The sequence below is a fragment of the Penicillium rubens genome, assembly GCF_028828025.1.
Source record: "Penicillium rubens strain IBT 27055 chromosome Unknown utg000001l_segment0_segment0, whole genome shotgun sequence".
NCBI lineage: Eukaryota > Fungi > Ascomycota > Eurotiomycetes > Eurotiales > Aspergillaceae > Penicillium > Penicillium rubens.
Window position 1 is genome coordinate 5,426,576 of NW_026890599.1, and position 17,991 is coordinate 5,444,566.

General features: G+C 50.0%; 5 protein-coding genes across 5 annotated transcripts; 2 read left to right on the forward strand and 3 right to left on the reverse strand.

Annotated features, from left to right (window-relative positions):
* Nucleotides 1-707: 707 nt before the first annotated feature.
* Nucleotides 708-1,094, forward strand: N7525_002077 (uncharacterized protein; the record flags this gene model as incomplete). Its single annotated transcript, XM_002557259.1, has 1 exon — nucleotides 708-1,094. One exon carries the CDS (start codon nucleotides 708-710, stop codon nucleotides 1,092-1,094), a length of 387 nt encoding a protein of 128 aa, XP_002557305.1.
* Nucleotides 1,095-2,831: 1,737 nt separating this feature from the next.
* N7525_002078 (tRNA modification GTPase) lies at nucleotides 2,832-4,602 on the reverse strand (the record flags this gene model as incomplete). The annotated part of the gene is made up of 3 exons (XM_002557258.2): nucleotides 2,832-2,850; nucleotides 2,912-4,452; nucleotides 4,507-4,602. 3 exons carry the CDS (start codon nucleotides 4,600-4,602, stop codon nucleotides 2,832-2,834), a joined length of 1,656 nt encoding a protein of 551 aa, XP_002557304.2.
* A 965-nt stretch (nucleotides 4,603-5,567) lies between these two features.
* On the reverse strand, nucleotides 5,568-11,097 carry N7525_002079 (formin sepA; the record flags this gene model as incomplete). The annotated part of the gene is made up of 2 exons (XM_002557257.2): nucleotides 5,568-9,843; nucleotides 9,896-11,097. The coding sequence occupies 2 exons, from the start codon at nucleotides 11,095-11,097 to the stop codon at nucleotides 5,568-5,570; spliced, it is 5,478 nt and encodes a 1,825-aa protein (XP_002557303.1).
* Nucleotides 11,098-12,818: 1,721 nt separating this feature from the next.
* On the forward strand, nucleotides 12,819-13,380 carry N7525_002080 (uncharacterized protein; the record flags this gene model as incomplete). Its single annotated transcript, XM_002557256.1, has 2 exons — nucleotides 12,819-12,845; nucleotides 12,952-13,380. The coding sequence occupies 2 exons, from the start codon at nucleotides 12,819-12,821 to the stop codon at nucleotides 13,378-13,380; spliced, it is 456 nt and encodes a 151-aa protein (XP_002557302.1).
* A 569-nt stretch (nucleotides 13,381-13,949) lies between these two features.
* On the reverse strand, nucleotides 13,950-15,275 carry fdh (formate dehydrogenase (NAD+) FDH1; the record flags this gene model as incomplete). Its single annotated transcript, XM_061212165.1, has 4 exons — nucleotides 13,950-14,835; nucleotides 14,896-15,071; nucleotides 15,137-15,163; nucleotides 15,273-15,275. 4 exons carry the CDS (start codon nucleotides 15,273-15,275, stop codon nucleotides 13,950-13,952), a joined length of 1,092 nt encoding a protein of 363 aa, XP_061071391.1.
* Between the last annotated feature and the right edge of the window lie 2,716 nt (nucleotides 15,276-17,991).

A 17,991-nucleotide genomic window follows, 5' to 3' on the forward strand; every position in this document is an offset into this window, starting at 1 on the left:
CTCTCGAAGTATATAAATGGGGAAGGCAATATTAGATCCTTACATACTAAAAGAATAGAACATGTCAATACATAGGTAGTTATTAATTTCGAGAACGTTTAGTTTGCCAAATATTAGTAGTCTACCCTCCTGATTCGTTCGAAAATCCCCCCAACTCCATTAGGGGTGCATTGCTCTTGTAAGTTGACTATTAACAAGTAGGGTCTTTCCCTAATAGGGTATATCACTACCGAGCTTTTTTTGTCAAGTAAATAGTGAACTGGCCTGTTTCGATTCAATATAATTAGAGTCAATGCGAGGATACTTCTTCCTGGCTAGAAGATAACTTGGAGCTATAGCCTGTACTTCCAGAATTGAATAGCATTGTGTCTGGTAGTATATCCTGTTGGTGGGAACTAGACGACCTCCAGGAACTGACCTGTTTCTCTCATGAGGATGGGTCACGTTAAATCATTAATAGCTGGAAGGTAGTATGCTAGTAGCAAAAGGATTATTTGGAAAGCCTGAGAAGAGAAGGGAGAAGAGATGGTGAAATGGCAAATGGAGTAAGAGTCGTAGTCAAGACTCTGCTGTAAATCTTACCCTTTCACTCCTTCACTCCTTCACTTTTCATCACACCAATTCATCTTCCTTCATCCATCGACCACATCGTCAACAATCAATTCCCTCCCACTCACCCATCACTTCACATAACACCTCAATCCATCATGTATCACCCTACACAATACCAGAATTCCAACAACCCGCTGGGTCTCCCAATTTACGAATGCTGGTTCTGTCCAACCAACTGGATCGGTTTCTCAGCCCTCCTCTACCATCTCGAAGATGGTCGCTGCGTGAAGGAGGACCGTATCCGTACCCTCGCCTTCGAGACTCCGGAATATGGCTTCTACGGAAACAAGCTCACTGACGCAAACCCCTTCTTCTGCTTTCAATGCCGTGCCCAGTTTCCTCAGGTCTCCTACCTCTACCATCATGCTGAGCGCAGCCCCTCCTGCTCGTACTTGCTGAATCAATCTGAGTGCCTAGGTGCTCTTCGCGACTTCTACATTGAGTACTATGAGTGCCCTGGCTCGGATTATGTCCACTTCTAAGTTTCTTTCCATACTGTTGTCAACCTACCATTTGAGTTATGGTGTGAGGGCTTGAGGGTCAGTTTACTCAGTTTGAGGGAGAAGACATCGGAGATGATTCCTATGTTTCATTTGTTCTTTAGGGGGGAGGAAGTTAGCCACAGTGAGGTGAGGCATTGTGGTTTCTTCAGGAAATGGCGTGCAATATGGGTAGAATAGGTTACACCAAATAGCATTCTAACGTTTCATGGAATTCTTCTACCAGTATTGCTATATTGCTATTGATATAACATATGAGGTGAGACTGTATAAATAGATCAACCAAAGGAATCACACAAAGAAGGGTTAAACAAAGCCCCTAACAGAGAAAGTGTCTAATAAAGCTCAAGAGATCTTGCAGGACTAAGCCATAGACATATGTAGACAGGGATGATGAAGCTATTCATAGCACAGCCCTGCACAACCAGACGTCGGTGGTTATCCTATACTCTACGTCTATATACTAGGCTATTGGCTTATTATAGACTATATAAGATCTTTTTTATTCCCTCTATGAAAAAATAGGGGTCCATATAGTCCAATTACATTCTTGCCCAAGGCTGCAAGGTACTTGTCAGCCCCGACGACAGGGTTAAAGGATGACGGACTTCTGCAGGAATATAACGTGGGTTTCTTATTTTATGTTCGGGGAATTTACTCTTTCACTCTTTCACTCTTTCACTCTTCCTTGTTTTGTTCTATGATTGGATTTACAACCATTTGACCTTCTAGAAGGAACCGCATTCCATGCAGCTATCCCGCTATTCTTAGATCTGACATGAGTTGAGAGTTGAAACATTGAAAACCCCGATATCCTAGTCTGAGAGAGAATAAAGAGACCTGATAGCCAATAGAAAAAGAACAATGAAAATACCCAGTACAGAAATATCTAGGATGTGCGTAATCGCATTGACCGAAAGAAGTATGTTTCAACCTCAAACTCCGCTCTCTACAGCTGATGCTCGCCTCAGCATTGGAATTCTTCATGATACCGTAGCATTCACAGGAATCACATCTAAGCCTCAATCTGAGAACTTAGGTCTTTATGTACATCCCGCCTAAGACACGCAGAAAGGCAAGTATCCGTACTTTGCGGAGATCGTATCCAGATCCTGACTCAGATCATTCATGTTTGACAGAATTCAATGCGTCTTTTACAAGGACAATAGGACAATCGGAGTTACTGTGGCTAACGTTTGGAAACGAAGGGGGAAGTTCGTTCCTGGGTGCCTGGGATGATGAAATGGGGCCCGGCAACCAAGGCAGACAATTTTGGGATCCTTTTCTTTCTTATAAGTATGGGGAGGTTGCTGATCGGTAGAGTTGGTTCTTGTTTTCTTGTTTTATTATTGCATACATTAGCATACATTAGTCTATCGAGCTGCTATTCATACATTGCATTGGCTTGTTACAACTTCGTCAACACATCAACGCATCACCTCCCGTCTACCACTTTGCAACCACCCCAGCAGTTATCTCTGCCTAAATCATTCATCGTGATGTCGCTTGCAATGGGTCGAGGAGGATACAATGCCCCAGCCAACGGGCCATGCCAAAATTAGGCTGTCCAGAACATGCATGATGGACAATGCACTTCCATCATTTCAATCCTCTCAATTGCAACAAGCAACCAGTTGATACCACGGCTCTTGCCAAACAATCCATGGGATAGCGTTGCAAGTCACCCTCGTCATCAGAGCCATACTTGAAGCGGACTCTTCACTTGCCGACACAGAATCTACAACAGTCAGCTCACCATCCGGACGAGCAGACCAAAACCAAGATCCTCCAGTACTTACTTTTCAAAGACAACTCCCAACACATCCTCGACATCTCCACTCTCGCCTTTTCCTGTGATTTTGGCCAGCATGTCAGCCGCAAAGCGCAGATGTTCCGCAGCAGTGACGATATCGACTTCGGATTCAGCATGGGAAGCAAGAGACCCAAGTTCTTTTTCGCGCGAGGAATCATCATGGCATCCAGCAGAAGAGGCTTGAGACAGGAAATCATCTAGATGATCGAGACATATTTGTAGGTTAGAGCTTTGGCGATGCGTGACACCTAGGGAATCTTCCCAATACGAAAGATCATATTGACCTCCATCTCCGTCCACGCCAAGGGGCGAGGCAATCTGCTCAAAAGTCGTAATTAGTCCACGTAGAAAGACCTGTAGATTACCCGGGTCCGTAGTCGTATTGAGGGACGATGCTCCCCGCTTGGCTTCCTCGCAGGAAATGGCAAACACGCGGTCTGCCGGGACCGAAGGGAAGACCTCGTGGATCGTATCGGACAATGACTGCGGCACGCCATTTTCCAAAGTCGTGTGTAGCTTGTCACACTTGTTGATGGCGACAATGAGACACTTGCCTGCCTCAACGCAGTCATTAACCGCACCAAGAACCTCCGGCTCAACGAACAGCCGAACGCCAGTGGCAGTGTCTTCCAGCGAAACAACCACAATAACAACATCGGACTCCAAAGCCCTCTCTCTAGCCCGGCGAATGCCCTCTTTCTCAACAGGCCCAATAACAACCGTCTCGCCATCGCCAGAACCCTCAGCCCGAATCCCCGCCATATCCCCAAGCTTACAATACCATCCCCCAAGATCAACCCCAACGTCAACAATATCCCTCGTAGTCCCCTGCTCGGTACTAACAATAGCAGCCTCCTTCCCAACAACCCTGTTAAGCAACGAACTCTTCCCCGCATTCGGCGCACCCAACAGCGCAACCCGAATCCCATTCCTAAGCAATTCCCCCCGCGACGCATTGGCAATATGGAAACCGATCTGCACGCTCAGCGCGCGCACCTGCGTCGCAACAGACGAGACAAGCTCCTCAGTCGACTCGTCGAAATGCTGATCCTCAGAGAAATCAATCAGCGCCTCCAGCTCACCGCGCGCATACAACAAACCCTGCCGCCACCGCTCGTACCGGTTCAGCAATGCGTCACTCGAGCCGCGCACGGCTAGTCGTCGTTGCTGCTCGGTGTCGGCGGACAGTGTGTCGCCGAGGGCTTCGATCTGAGGTAGGCTGAGGCGGTCGTTCATGAAGGCGCGGCGGGTGAATTCGCCTGGTTCGGCGTAGCGCACTGTTTGCTCAGGGGTGTTTGTCTGTGCGATTGCTGAAAGGACGGCTTTTGTTATTGCTGGTCCGCCGTGGATGTGGAGTTCGAGGATGTCCTCGCCTGTTGCGGTTCGTGGGGAGGGGAAGTAGAGGACTAGAGCGCCGGCGTCGAGGATTGTATTTGGGGTTGGGGGTTGGGTTGGGTCGTAGAGAGTGCGGAGGACTGCATAGCGCGCTTTTGGAAGGGGGTGGTTTGGGCAGAGACTTTTGTATATCTGGACAGCGTTGTTAGTCTGGTAGTTTGGGGTTGTCTTTCGGGGAATACTTACCGAGGCACAGGCCGGACCCGATACGCGCACAACTGCAATGGCTGCTCGCCCAATTGCAGTAGAGAGCGCATATATTGTAGAATCTCCGTCTAGCATGAATCGAGTCGGGCGAGTCGACGAGAAAGCACGAGCTTGTCCGGGAGGCCGCCGGGGGCCAGGTGATTCGGAGAGAAAGCCATGACGTCGGATATAGGATTTATTTGATATCGTTTGCCATGGTTGACTAGTTGATGAGCTGAAGGGGGAAGCCCAACGCAGTACCCGGCGAGATGCTCGCATGCGCAAGATTAAACCAACGAACTATTGGTGAAAGTCGAGAGAGTTCAGGTTCAAATTAAACTGTTGGATCCATGGATGTTTATTGCGATAAGAAATCCACGTGATCGATAAGAGCTATACAAAGATACAAGTGCAAACTACAAGTGACAACATTGGAGATCGAGAACATAGATTTTGTCTAACTGCGGGTATTTAAATCCTGATCCTGAAAAGCACAAGCAATAGCAGTCCATCTAATGCAGTTCTAATCAAGGATACACAGCAGATATAAAACTTGGTCACGCCTGCGCTCCGAAGTGGGAAGTAAAGAACAAGGCGCAATGCAAGAAACATAGAACACCAAGCTCAATATGCAATTCGATGATACGCCCTCCAACCATGGCGACATTTCCATGGCAGGTAGCGTTTGATGAAGACAGGGGGAAAAGAGATTATGTACAAGGAGAGAGAGAGACAGGGTGTCGATGTCAGGTGGGTATGCGAGAGTGAATAAAGAAAAGAAAAGAGACAACGATTGCACATGAAGACCAAGGGATAGTGTTAGGAGGAAATGAAAGAGAAGAAACAATGTAAGGTATCATCACACCATGCTCGGCTCGTCAAATCAAGGAGGGCGGCTCAAAGAGTAGTGTAGGTAGGGAATGGGTATTATACAATCGAGGGCGGTTGTAGTAGTAGTGGTAGTGGTGTTGATGACGACGGACACCATTTGGGTTGGGATCCAATGCGTCATCAATGGGAATCGATAAAACATTAAATTAAATCGACTGTCGGTGATTGACTCAATCCGACAAATCAGTTGGTTTGTGAGGGGAGGAACCGTCCATCGAGGGATCCTGTGATAATGAATCGCCTTGCTCCGACACGATAATTGAAGGCGGAGGCTGAGACTCGTTGGGTGGGCTGGGCAATTGTTGGTCGTCCGTGATTATCGAGTCTGTCTGCGAAGGAGAAGCAGGCTCTTGAACGGTAGCAAGACCACTAGAGCCATCCGCGCTATCTTTGCTCCCGCCTGTAGCGGGATTGCGGCGTCTCATGCGGCGATTACGACGCTCTTCATCTGCGCTCTCTCTTCTCCGTCTCTGGCGTTCGCCACCGCCTGAGTCAGAGTTACTTCTCAGACCGAGCAGCATGCTGGCGGCACGATCAGCAACATCTTCGCCTTCAGACACTTGAGCTTCCTGCTTGCCATCTTCATCTGCGGTGATTGGAGGGCTGAGAAGTCCGTTCTCGTCATTGTTTTCGCCGTTAGTAGCTGTGCTTTCGTCTCCGTTCACGCCTTCTTCCGCCTCGCCCGAATCAGGCGGTTTGGAGCCGGAAGTCACGCGGACATTATGACGCTCCTTTAGACGAGCACGACGGCGGCGGTCTCGCTGATCCTTGGCTTGAGGTGCTGCAGCACGCAACTTCTCAAGTAACGAGTCCATGGCACCACTTGAAGCAGGGGACTGCGCTGTCTCTGCGGTGGAAGTGTTGTTGGCGAGGTTGACATTGATTCGCTTGCGGGCGAGGGATGCTTCTGTGCGCTTTCTGGATTCTTCTAGGGCCGTGTTCTTCTCCCTGGATTTCTTCCACTCGACCAAGAACGAGCTCAACTTGGCAAAGAAGTCTCGTCTAGCATTCTCGTCTGCGTTGTCTTCGCCATAGAAGACCATGATATCATCATAAGCCTTCACCATCTCATCCAGGTAGAGCTGCAGCTGTTCTGCCTTCCGTCTCGCATCCTTCATGGATCGCTGGACGACTTGGCTGACACGATCCTGAGGGTGGAACCTCTTAGGGTCACTCAGGTTACCAGCGTCCAAGCTCGACTGTACGTTCTTAATGTTACCAATGTACTTGATAGCGTCAGTGCGGAGCTGATCGACATTGACCTTCTGCAGGCCAATGACACCGCTGATCTCATCGAGGAAGCCCTCCCACTCTGGGTACTGGTTGCGCACGATACGCTCGACCAGATCGGCAAAGGTAGTTTCATTCTTGTCGTCTTTCACCATACCCAGCCGGGCGAGAGAGCTCAGCTTGAAACCTTGGGCCTGCTTGTTGGCGTCGTTCATGAAGTTTCCAATGTCGAGAATCAGACCGAGCACGTTCATCAACGAGACAGAGTCCCGCAAGGACTCGCTCACTCGTGCGACATCTTTTAGCTTTGTTGAAATGTGCTCGTACTCTGGTTCGTAGGTGCGTGTCAGTGCAAGCGCTCTGTTTCTTGCTTTCCAGTAGTGATTTAGCTCAAATGCAGTGTAGAGATAGATCTGATCCTCACGAGTAATCTCGGAGGGATCTTGTTCACGATCGGAAGTAGCGGCACCAGGGCCCGTCCAATCCATACTATATGGTGCCATAAGCTTGGCGACATTCTCTGGTATATTGCACATTTCTTCTCTTTGCAAGAAGTCCATAACGACATTGTTATCCAGAATCTCCTTGTCACAGTGGATGATCATGCGGGTCACCTCCTCGGCCGGGTATTGAGAGAACTTGGACAGAGCAATCTGGAAGTTCTTGGATAGATCGTTCGAAATGATCTGTTTCTTGGCCGCGCGTTGCTTCGCACCAGTGCTAGCCCCGAATATCTTCGTTTCTTTGGCCATGAACAGTCTCTCAACTTCGTCCAATACACCCTTCTTGGCAAGCTCGGTATATTTTTCTTCCTTCTGCTCAGCAGTCGGTGCGTGACCAGCCCAAACAGTCACTTGAGGAGTGTCGACCTTGTCCCAATGCAGAGCCTTGAGCTTCTTCTTAGGTCGAATGGATGGCATGTGGATTGTAGACGGCGAAACATCTCCAACCATGTATGCCGGCCTCCAGCCTGAGCCTAAAGCAGCATTGGGGGGTGGAGGCGGGGGAATCATCAAGCCCTTGGCTCCAGGGATAGGGGGAGGAGGTGGAGGAGCGATTCCACCACCTCCTGGAGGCGGCGGCGGCGGAGGCAATCCAACTCTCCCACCGGGGGGCGGAGGTGGGGGCGGCAATCCAGGAACGCCCTTGGCACCACCTGGCGGAGGCGGCGGTGGAAGAGCCATTCCGCCAGGTGGTGGGGGAGGGGGCAGACCAACCTTCCCACCCGGGGGAGGGGGCGGCGGAAGAGCGGCACCACCTGGTGGAGGTGGAGGTGGAAGAATTTTGCCTCCTGGAGGCGGAGGTGGGGGAAGAGCTGTTACTCCCGGCGGTGGTGGAGGAACACTCTTGGCCCCCGGAGGAGGGGGAGGAGGCGGCATTGTCTTTGTAGCAGCTTCATTGTCTTCTAGCTTGGATGCCCCTTCAACCGCATCGGGTTCTTCGGCATCAAACTTAGGAACCTTGGACAGCTCGCCTAGCAAGCCAGTAGCCTGGGCAGGGTCCAAACGAGGACGATGCATTTCCACCAGACGAGGCTTCTCGTACATTGGCTCACCATTGCTATCTAGTGGGATGTCCTCCTCGTCTTCCATAGTCGAGTCCATCGCAGGGATATGGCTGCGCTTGCGGTAAACAGAGCCCAAAGAACCAGGGTCAAGGTTTCGGCGGGTTGTTTCAGCGAACTCCTCACTGTCATCTCCTTCGCCCTCCATCTTCTCACGGAGCTCGCGGAGTCGATCTGACGGTCCATGCTGGCCCCAGACCTTGCCCTCCAGCTTGAACTGGGTCTTAGTCCGCTCAAGCTGGCGTTCCAGACGTTCCATGAGTCGTTCGCGGTCCATGATACCGGGCATCTGGGACGGATCTGCTGCCTCCACCGTCTCCGGGTTGTTGGCCTTTCGGGCATTGGCAGCAGCGATATCCTGGGCATCTCGGAGCATAAGGTATAGCTCTCTAGTTTCCAGCTCATTGCGCTGCAATTCCTGAGCACGCAGTCTTTGTACTTCTGCAACCTCAGCCTTGAAAGATTCATTTTGCCTTTGTTGCAGCTCGATAATACCAGCCTGTTCCTCGATTTGCTTTTGCAGTTTCAAGACTAGGCCTTCTGCGCCGAGCTCGACCTGCGCTCGCATCTCATCGCGCTCAGCAATGGCAGCCTCGGCGATCTGCCGGGCCTCTAGAGACTCATCATAGACTTGTCTCGCCTCAGCATCCGTGTGCAGCCGGTCTAGCAGACTCTGCACGGTAAAGGTCAGACCCTGTCGAAGGTCAAGGTCGGGCAGCCTCCGGTCCATGGCCACGTAGCTCAGCATGGCGTCTACCAGCTGGAACATACGCAGCCCTTCCTCGCCAGAATTCTCCCGGATGAGGAGCATATGCTGCATAGCCGAGAGGAAGTAGTCATGGGACCGGCTGCCGTTGATCTTGGACGTGATTGCATCGACGATTTGCATGGGATCGCTCATGTCCTTGACTTCGCCCTCAATGCTATCCTTCATGCTGCTGCCCTCCCGTTGGAGGAGGTCCTCGTAATCGATAGCCTCATTCTCGCGGAACCGCTCGATTTGCTTGTCGATAACCTCATACTGGAATCCCTCCATCTTCGTCAACAGGCGCTTGATGCCACATGACGTGAATTGGGCACGGATGTGGCAACGCAGCTGCAGGTCCGTTTCCGCTCCATCCACCAGCATATTTATGAGGATCATGGTTGAAACCGCGTACTCCATAAGGAGGTTCTCCATGCCAATGCCTCCACTGCGGTACTCTTCGCTGGCACCGACCAGACTTCCCATCTTTCCACGGCCGTCAATGGTGACCTCAACAATACGCATCCAAGCATCGAAGCGACCGGTTTCGTTGTGATCATGTTTAACCTTGTCCATGGATTGTAGAACTTTATGGTGGCCTTGTCCATCACCCCAGTGGCACAGGAAAGTGAGGACTTCGCTGACAAGTTTCCGAGTATTAAGGCGCGGCGATGATAATGAGCTGACAAGTGCAACTAGCACATTCTGATGCTCGAGAGCATCGTCTGCGCCATACTTGTTGTTCATCAGACCTTTCAAACATTTGGCAATATCGTATTCCCGGTCTAGATCTTTATCGCCTGTAGGGGGAGCCGGGACAGGACCAGAGGCTTTTCTTCTGTTGATCTTCATGAGGACATTGGTCAAAGCGATTTGACCTTGGGCTTCAACAAAGGCTTTCACCCAGCTGTATAGTTATTAGTGATACGCACGATATCGAGAACGGAGGAATATCATACCTGATTGGCTGTGTCCGCAAGCTGACACTCAAACTAGCGAGTTGCTTGGACGTAATAGTGTCATCCATCACCTTCTTCACATACCACTCTGGGCTACCTTCTTCATCAGCACGTTCAAGCAAACCAGATAATCCGTCATGGCCATGAGTTTGTCGCGCATTTTGTCGTCTCTTTTGCTCCCCTTGCAACTCCGTCAAGCGATCCTGATGTACCAATGTCCATTTCTTTGAGGCGGGGTACGACAACATCTGCCGCTTGGCCTGTTCGGGAAGATTCTGCCATCCTCGTTTCTGCATCAGCTCTAGGAACAGCTGATCCACGATGCGGTCATCTCTCGGTCTAGTGAGGTAGTTATCTTGTGGCCGGGGGACAGCGGCTGGTACAGAGATCTGGTGGGAGGATCCCGCATTTGATAAGCGGCCCGAGCTGGAGCTGGGGAACATGGCAGTGCGATCGCTAGAATGCGAAGTTGTGAGAGTGCGAGAGGAATTGTCTGATGAGAAATAACTGGAACCTCGCGTGTTAGAGGAAACGGAGGAGTAGATGCTGGCTTGGTCGAGGGATGTGCGGGAGTTGGAGGATGAATCAATAGAAGAGGGGTTGTGGTTAGGTCCATTGTTCGCTGCGGAGCTTCCTGGACGTCCCCATTGTTGTTGTTGCTGCTGCTGCTGCTGCTGCTGTTGTTGTCGGGCAATTCGATCACTGAAATTGCTGCTGCTCAGGGCGTTGTTTGAGCCGTGCGGGGGAGGACGAGGGCCAGAAGGATGCGGGGCGTACCCATTTGGCGCAGACGTAGAGGTCACAGTTGGATATTGATGATAGTCACCTCCAGATTTGCCTAGATGGTTGGGCGAAGGCTCGTGGCGCGATGAGCCAGGACGAGACATGTTGTCGATTGGAATCGGGGTCCTGGTATCGGTGGGAAGGCTTTCAAAGGGAATAGAGGTAATGACCCCTGAAGTGTGTGCGATATTGCCTGGGTCAAAATCATGGGTCAAGTCGACAGATTGAATCGAAGACCGCTTCGAATAGCGGGACGAGCGTGAGCCCGCGGCGCTTCCCGGGGGTGCTAGGCTATCGTAGGAACCTCCATAGTTATCATGTCGTTCCTCTGTCGGCTTCTCTTTGTACAATTTCCGTCCGAAGAATGATTTCCCACTCGATGTTTGCCTAGATTTGTCGGCTTGTGAACTAGTTGGCATTTTGGCGGGCGTTACTGAGATGAGGCAGAGCGCAGCATAAGGGCCCCTGCAACACTCTCGGGAACGATATTAAATAAAGTTGTCCGGTTCGCAGTATGGCGCTGTCGATCGCAGGAGATATGGGAGAATACGATGACATTCAAATTGGGCGAAAGTGGCTCTCTGTTTTTGTCCCTCCCTGGCTAGTTAGTATACCCGCTGTGACGGGTGAGTCGCGAGAGACTGAGGGGTAAGGGGATCACGGCACTCACCCCACAAGGAAAGCAAATAAGAGAAAAGGAAATTAACATGCAACTTTTCTGCAAATGTCAAGTCCAGTTTGACGCCAGGATCAAAGCCCGAGCGTTCTTCTAATCAGTCTATTGATATTAGGGGGCTTGCCCCGGAGAAACTCCCCGACCGTGCACGTGATCGTCGGCATCACGTAAGCTTATACTTGGCAAGGCTGACGTCCAGGCCATGGGAAGGTGTGAACACCCATTGTTGGAGTTGAGCATCTATACTCATATTAGCAGTCATATCTCGTTACTTGAAGAAATAATTCGTACATAGTCGTTGATAGTGTGAGATATGTAGATAAATTCATGATAGTGAGATCGAGACCGACTACTACTTCGGGTATAGTTCTAACTATCAGCTAGAACAGGCCCCTCATTTACTATATCATCTATTCCGGTTATATGTCTTTAGTTGGCATATACCTCAGGTATAGCCGGTTTCACAATACGTCTCATTTCGAGTCAAAGAGAGTGGGGTTAACTTGAATGGCTTTCAAGTCCTGACCCCCGTGAGCATCTGATCTTTAGGTGTTAGTCCAGGTAAAGCCTCAAATGTACAAGGATGAATATAGCCCAACTCCTTAGCCTATTATCATTCAATTCTCAGTTCGAGTAAGGCCGAACAACTACATATATATATCGCTATCGAACTACGGTTTCATTCACTCCCATCAACGATATACCCCAGCTTAAGGGGAAGATGATCCTCGCCGCTGGAGCAAATTCTAGTCTTAGTAAAGCCACAGTGATGGAATTCTGTCGACACCGGCTAGGTCAGCTGGCTCGCAGTAGCAGTCTCGACAAAGCCTAAGCCGCTGCTGATGAAACCAAGCAGCAGTAGCTCCCTCATGCACTTATTTAGGTGTTGAAGGTATATATTCTCTCGGTTCGATTCCGTCAAGAACGCAGTGAAAGTATTCATGTCCAGCTCTAACCACGACAACTGGCAGCCTTGTATCCCAGTTTCCCTGTTTGTCTCAGTCCATCCAGGGTGGCGAAGACGAATCTTTGGCCTGGCGCAACGAATGCGCCGCTAATCTTTCGTGCTGTGTTTGGAGTGGCACACGACTTAGGATTAAAGTCCAGTAGAACCAGACTACATATGGAGATAGGTTGACTCGCTGTCCAATATCGTCGGGCACCTTGCAATAGTTTCATATTGTTCTTAGGGATCAGGCCACAACACATGTACTGTTGTCAGTTAAGCTGTATGAAACTGGGTACTATTTCCAGAAACAAGGGAGTGACGTATAAAAGAATCAAATGAAAAGTGACGATATCCCGAGTTGGCCGAGCCGTTTGTCGATCTGCCGATCCTGCCGCGTGTGCTGTTCCCGTGGGACCCTTGGACCTCGCTCCGCAATCTCTCGCGCATACACCAAACATCACCACTCTACCATCCTCTCTTAGGCGCCATTAAAGCCTATTCCCACAGCACCCAACATGGGGTCAACAAGTGTCTTCGCCAAGGTGCGCGCAAAACCCCCCTATCCTGACACGCAAGGCACCACCATCATCTCTAGGCACACACTGACAAAAATAACCCAAATAAACCAATTAACAAATTCATCCACAGACAATCCTCATTCCAGCTGCAATCGCATTATCAATCTACATCCTAGCCTCATGCGTGATAATCCCCTTCTTCCGTCGCTACCATCAGCGCTACTCGCAATACCTCCCGCTACATAGTATATCCGCGCACACACTGTCCCTACGCGACCGCATAGCCGATAAAGTAATGCATTTTTTCCTCCGGTCTCGGTGGCGTTGGGGTGCGCAAATTCCCGACCATGATAACATCAGTATTGATGATGAGGAAGGGGAGAACATGGTTGGGATGAATATGGATTCCGACAGGCGGGGTGCGCTGGAGCAACGGCGACGTGATACCCTGGCTGAGACGGAAGGTCGTTTAAGTCGGGATTTGGAGGAGGGGTTTATGGATGACAGTGATGAGGAAGGGGATGAGGAGCCTAGGAATGGACGGGCAGGGAGGCTTTGAAATGTTGAAGATGGCGTTCGCATATACCTATCTGCATTCTTGGGGTTGGGGCTTTTGTCTAGGGATGTTTTGCAAGACTGGATGGTTTGGGTTCGTATATCTGTCTGGTGTTTCGCGCATGGTTACCTTGTGAATAGAGTCGTTTTGTCCTTGTTCTTTGCAATTGCATTGGCACTTGAGTTATTAGAACAATTTATATACATGTACATATTTGGACCCTATTGCTACTAATCATACTTGGTCATCAAGAATGTCTCTACATATTCTAGACTCCATTACGGAGTAAAGGGGGTTCGATTAATCTGGTGAGATCGACATAGCTCCACCGATCACCATGCACTCTGCATATTATACGTCGTATGGAGTACAGAATATTGAAACCTCAAATGCGAGTCAAAGTGGAGAAGAAGTAAAGGTTATAAATATTATTCATTGGTATCGTGAAAGATGCTACCTTTTTCAGCATCGCCCATCGTTAGCAAATGGGACTGTTATGAAAATTCAAACATAAAATATGAAAAGCCCCTCAGCCGGAGAATACCTCACACTGCGTCATGCAAGGATACTTTCTACTTGCGCTGACCGTAGGCCTTGGTGGCATAATCACCCTTGTGGACGATCAAGTCCTCAGGACGGTAGTCCTCACGGCCGGAGAAGTAGCTCTCGAGGATGTCCTTGGTACCGTTGGCGTAGCGGACCTGAGCATCGATGGAGGTACCGGACATGTGGGGAACCATGCCGTTGCCGCCACCCCAGGGGTGCTCGGCGTAGCGGAGAGGGTGGTCCTTGGGGGCGGGCTGCGGGAACCAGACGTCACCACCGTAGCCACGGAGGTGGCCGGACTTGAGGGCCTCGGCGACATCCTCCTTGACAACGATGGCACCGCGGGCGGTGTTGACGAGCCAAGCACCGGGCTTCATCTTAGAGATGAGGTCCTTGTTGAAGAGACCGCGGGTCTTCTCGTGCAGGGGGCAGTTAATAGTGACAACGTCACACTGGGCGAGCATCTCCTCGAGGTTCTCGACACGACGGCAACCGATCTCCTTCTCGGCCTCGGCAGAGAGGGGCTGGTAGTCGTAGTAGAGGAGCTCCTTGCAGTCGAAGGGCTTGAGGCGGCGGAGGACACGCTCACCGATACGGCCAACGGCGACGGTACCGACGACCTTGCCCTCGAGGTCGAACTCGTTCTTAGCGACAGCGGCGACGTTCCAGTCACCATTCTTGATCTGCTCGTGGGCAGGAACGAAGTTGCGGACCAGGAGGAGGATGGTCATGACGACGTGCTCAGCGACGGAGACGACGTTAGAGCCGGTGACCTCAGCAACGGTGATACCGCCGTTGGTGGTGTTGGCGGCGTTCAGGTCAACGTGGTCGGAACCAATACCGGCAGTGACAGCGAGCTTAAGCTTCTTGGCCTTGGCTAGACGCTCAGCGGTGAGGTAACCGGGGTGGAAGCTGTTTTATCGTTTTATCGTTAGTGGGGAGATTTTGAAAGTGCGTGCATGAGAAACGAACGGAGTGGTGATGATGACTTCAGCGTCGACGAGCTCCTTGTCGAAGGTGGAGTTCTCGCCCTCCTTGTCGGAGGTAGTCACGAGAGTGTGACCCTGGTCCTCGAGCCACTTGCGGATGCCGAGCTCGTTCTCGGTGGTACCGAGCAGCTTAGGCTGCTGCTTGGAGTGCTCACCACCCTATATCAGAGAAGAGACCTGGTTAGCGATCGAAGTATGCAAATTACGAGGGGAGAATAACTTACATCGTAGAGAACCAAAAGAACTTTGCCCTGGAGATTCGCAGTTGCGGTTAGTGTACGTGCACCGGAAATAGAGCCCAAAGGAGAAGCCCGAGAGGAAAGGCCGTCGCAATTGACGGGAAAGAGAGCGGATAAATACCATTGTGAAGGATTATAAAGTGTTTGAAGACGTTGCTGGAAAAGAAGGTTAGCAATTTGTTACGTCTATAGATATATGTGTAGTTGATGAGGTCAATGTCCAAAAGCGGCGTTGGATAAACCCGGATAAGGCAAGCTCTGACGCAGGAGAAGTGGAGGAATATTGCAGGCCAAGAGATGTTATCTGGCTATAGGGAAATAAAAAAGAAAGACTTACAGGTAGAGTATATAAGAGTAGAATAGAGTAGAATGGATGAGAGTTGGATAGAGTGGGAAGAAAGGAATCCGAACAGCAAATAGAGCTGGTTATATATTCCCCCTCTCTACAGAGACAGGTATTGCGCATCCCCTCAAAAGTAATCTGGGACGCATAGAAACGGGAAAGTCGGACTGAACTGGGAATCCACTTGGAGATCTCTCCGCATGAGGGACAGGGATTGTATACATTCCGTATGGGAGTATTATGGCCTATCATCTCTGAGTTTACCCGTAGCTTGCCATGTATCCACAGGTATATGCATGTATATTGTTGCATACTATTGTAGATTTTACATGTACAATGTACTGCATGTAGTCCGATGTAATTATTGCATACTATCTTAACGTTAGAAAGCTCTCTATGAACGTGCGGGGGCACTTTCTTATATTGTAGTATACAGGTATACACTCATAGCTAATACATAACTAAATAATTAGCAGTATCTCTCTGTCTCTCCCTCTCCGGAACTGTAATAGTCCAAATTACTACCTAGCTATTCCCACCATCTCACCATCTCACCATCTCACCATCTCACCATCTCACCATCTCACCATCAGCCCACCAAAAACGGAATGTTACCCCCGCAGCGGGGTCACTGACATAACCAGCTGACATAATGAGGGGTAACCCATCCCATCCCAACCCAACTATACAACCAAATACAGAACCAACCCCAATTGACTCCCCAATTGTTACAATAGGCATCTCCAACTGGCAAGCTCATGCTAATCCTATCTCACAAGGTACTAAACACCCCAAGTTCCCCAGTTCCCCAGCACCCCAGCCTCCTACGGGTGCCATGCCGAACAATTTCCGCTCTTCTGCCGAAATTCGGCCTGCGTCACCTTCTCCAACTCCGGCCCCGCTACTTTCATACAGAGCTACCCAAGATGTACATTGCCTCCTCGCGAGGAGGCTTTGGAGAATATGGGGTCCACTAATGAGCTTCCAGATCACATCATGGACAAGATCACGGAAAGCATAACCGCATGAAGAACTCAAGGGTGGATTTTTCTAATCCACCGTATCCCCGAAGACCCAATTTGTCTGTCTTTCGCTGCGCATTTGTTCGCGTGCACTGGGCTGCAGATCAATTGAGACAACTGCAATGCATGCTTTGGGACTGTTCCCCGACCGGACATTGGATGTCACTGCTGCGATATGGTGTCTACGTTTGGTGTCGAAAACTAACATGAATAATGACTAGAGAACTGCAGAACATTATCCAAGACTGATGTTATAGTTATGAGCCACCCTCCGATCGCACGAAAACAGACTATACATCATTGCGCTTTCGCGGGACTCCGACGTACGATATACTAGCTACCGCTCCAACCCATCGTTTCAAAATTTCCTGCGTGAATTTCGACTCACTCGACCGATCAGAATAGTCATGAAGTCTCGTTCGGAGTTGCATTTGTGATCCGATCGTCCGATCGATGCTTCGGCGCATATCGTATTGTCGCATGACCAGTGCGGGGCCGTTCGATTCGTCACCTCGAACTTGCAGGAAGTGCATCAATCTGTTTCTGTTTCCGGGTGCTATTGCTAGCACTATGGAATGATTACGTGGGTTCTTTTCAAAATCGGAGAGTCTGCAATCTTTATAGCATCGAAAATTTTCCATAACCATCCATTCCCATCTCTGTCCTATTTTAACACATTCGCAGTTAGATCCGAACAACAATGCCCAACCGATGAACTGCCTCCGCCTCCGCTTCCAAAAAGTCAACATAAGCCCATTGCCAGTACCGTTCCACCTGCGACAGTCCTGTGGAAGCACGGGATCGCCTGCCACAACAACCCGCCCCTGTAGCGGCTCAACATGTGGATCATGCACACAACGGTGCGAGTCCGCATAACCCCCCTCAACCATGCTCACATTCAAAGAGATAACTACTGCCATATAATGCAGGCAATTGTTGCGGTCCGCGTTATTCACGGGAGCATGTCTTGTACCAATAATCCGACAAATCACCCCAGGAGTGATGGCATGTATGCACCGAATATCTCGCACGGTGTCAATACCATTGTCAGCCACAATCGGCCACTCCCTCAGTCGACACGATTGCAACACACCATCTTCATAACTGATGATGCAAGAGACGGAGCCAGAAAAGCCTTGCCACCGAACTATATTTTGATAAAACTCCCAATTGGGATCGTCTCTACGGCAGCGAGAACACCGACTGGTCTGCTTGCGCGAATAGATACGGGTGCACAGCATAATTCAGGCATCACCAGTTGTCCAATAGTATTAAATGCTATAGAAAATTTGAAAGATGAATAAAAGCAAATGGGAAGATCCATCCCCGAGATTCGAGTTCAGATGCCAAGATTATGCAAGATCAGCATCGGTGTACCTACATTGTAGACCCCTGTGTCGATCTTATGGAAACGATATACAGTCTGCGTCTCCCGTACAACATAAGGCTTGTGTAATTAAGGTCGAATCTTTCTG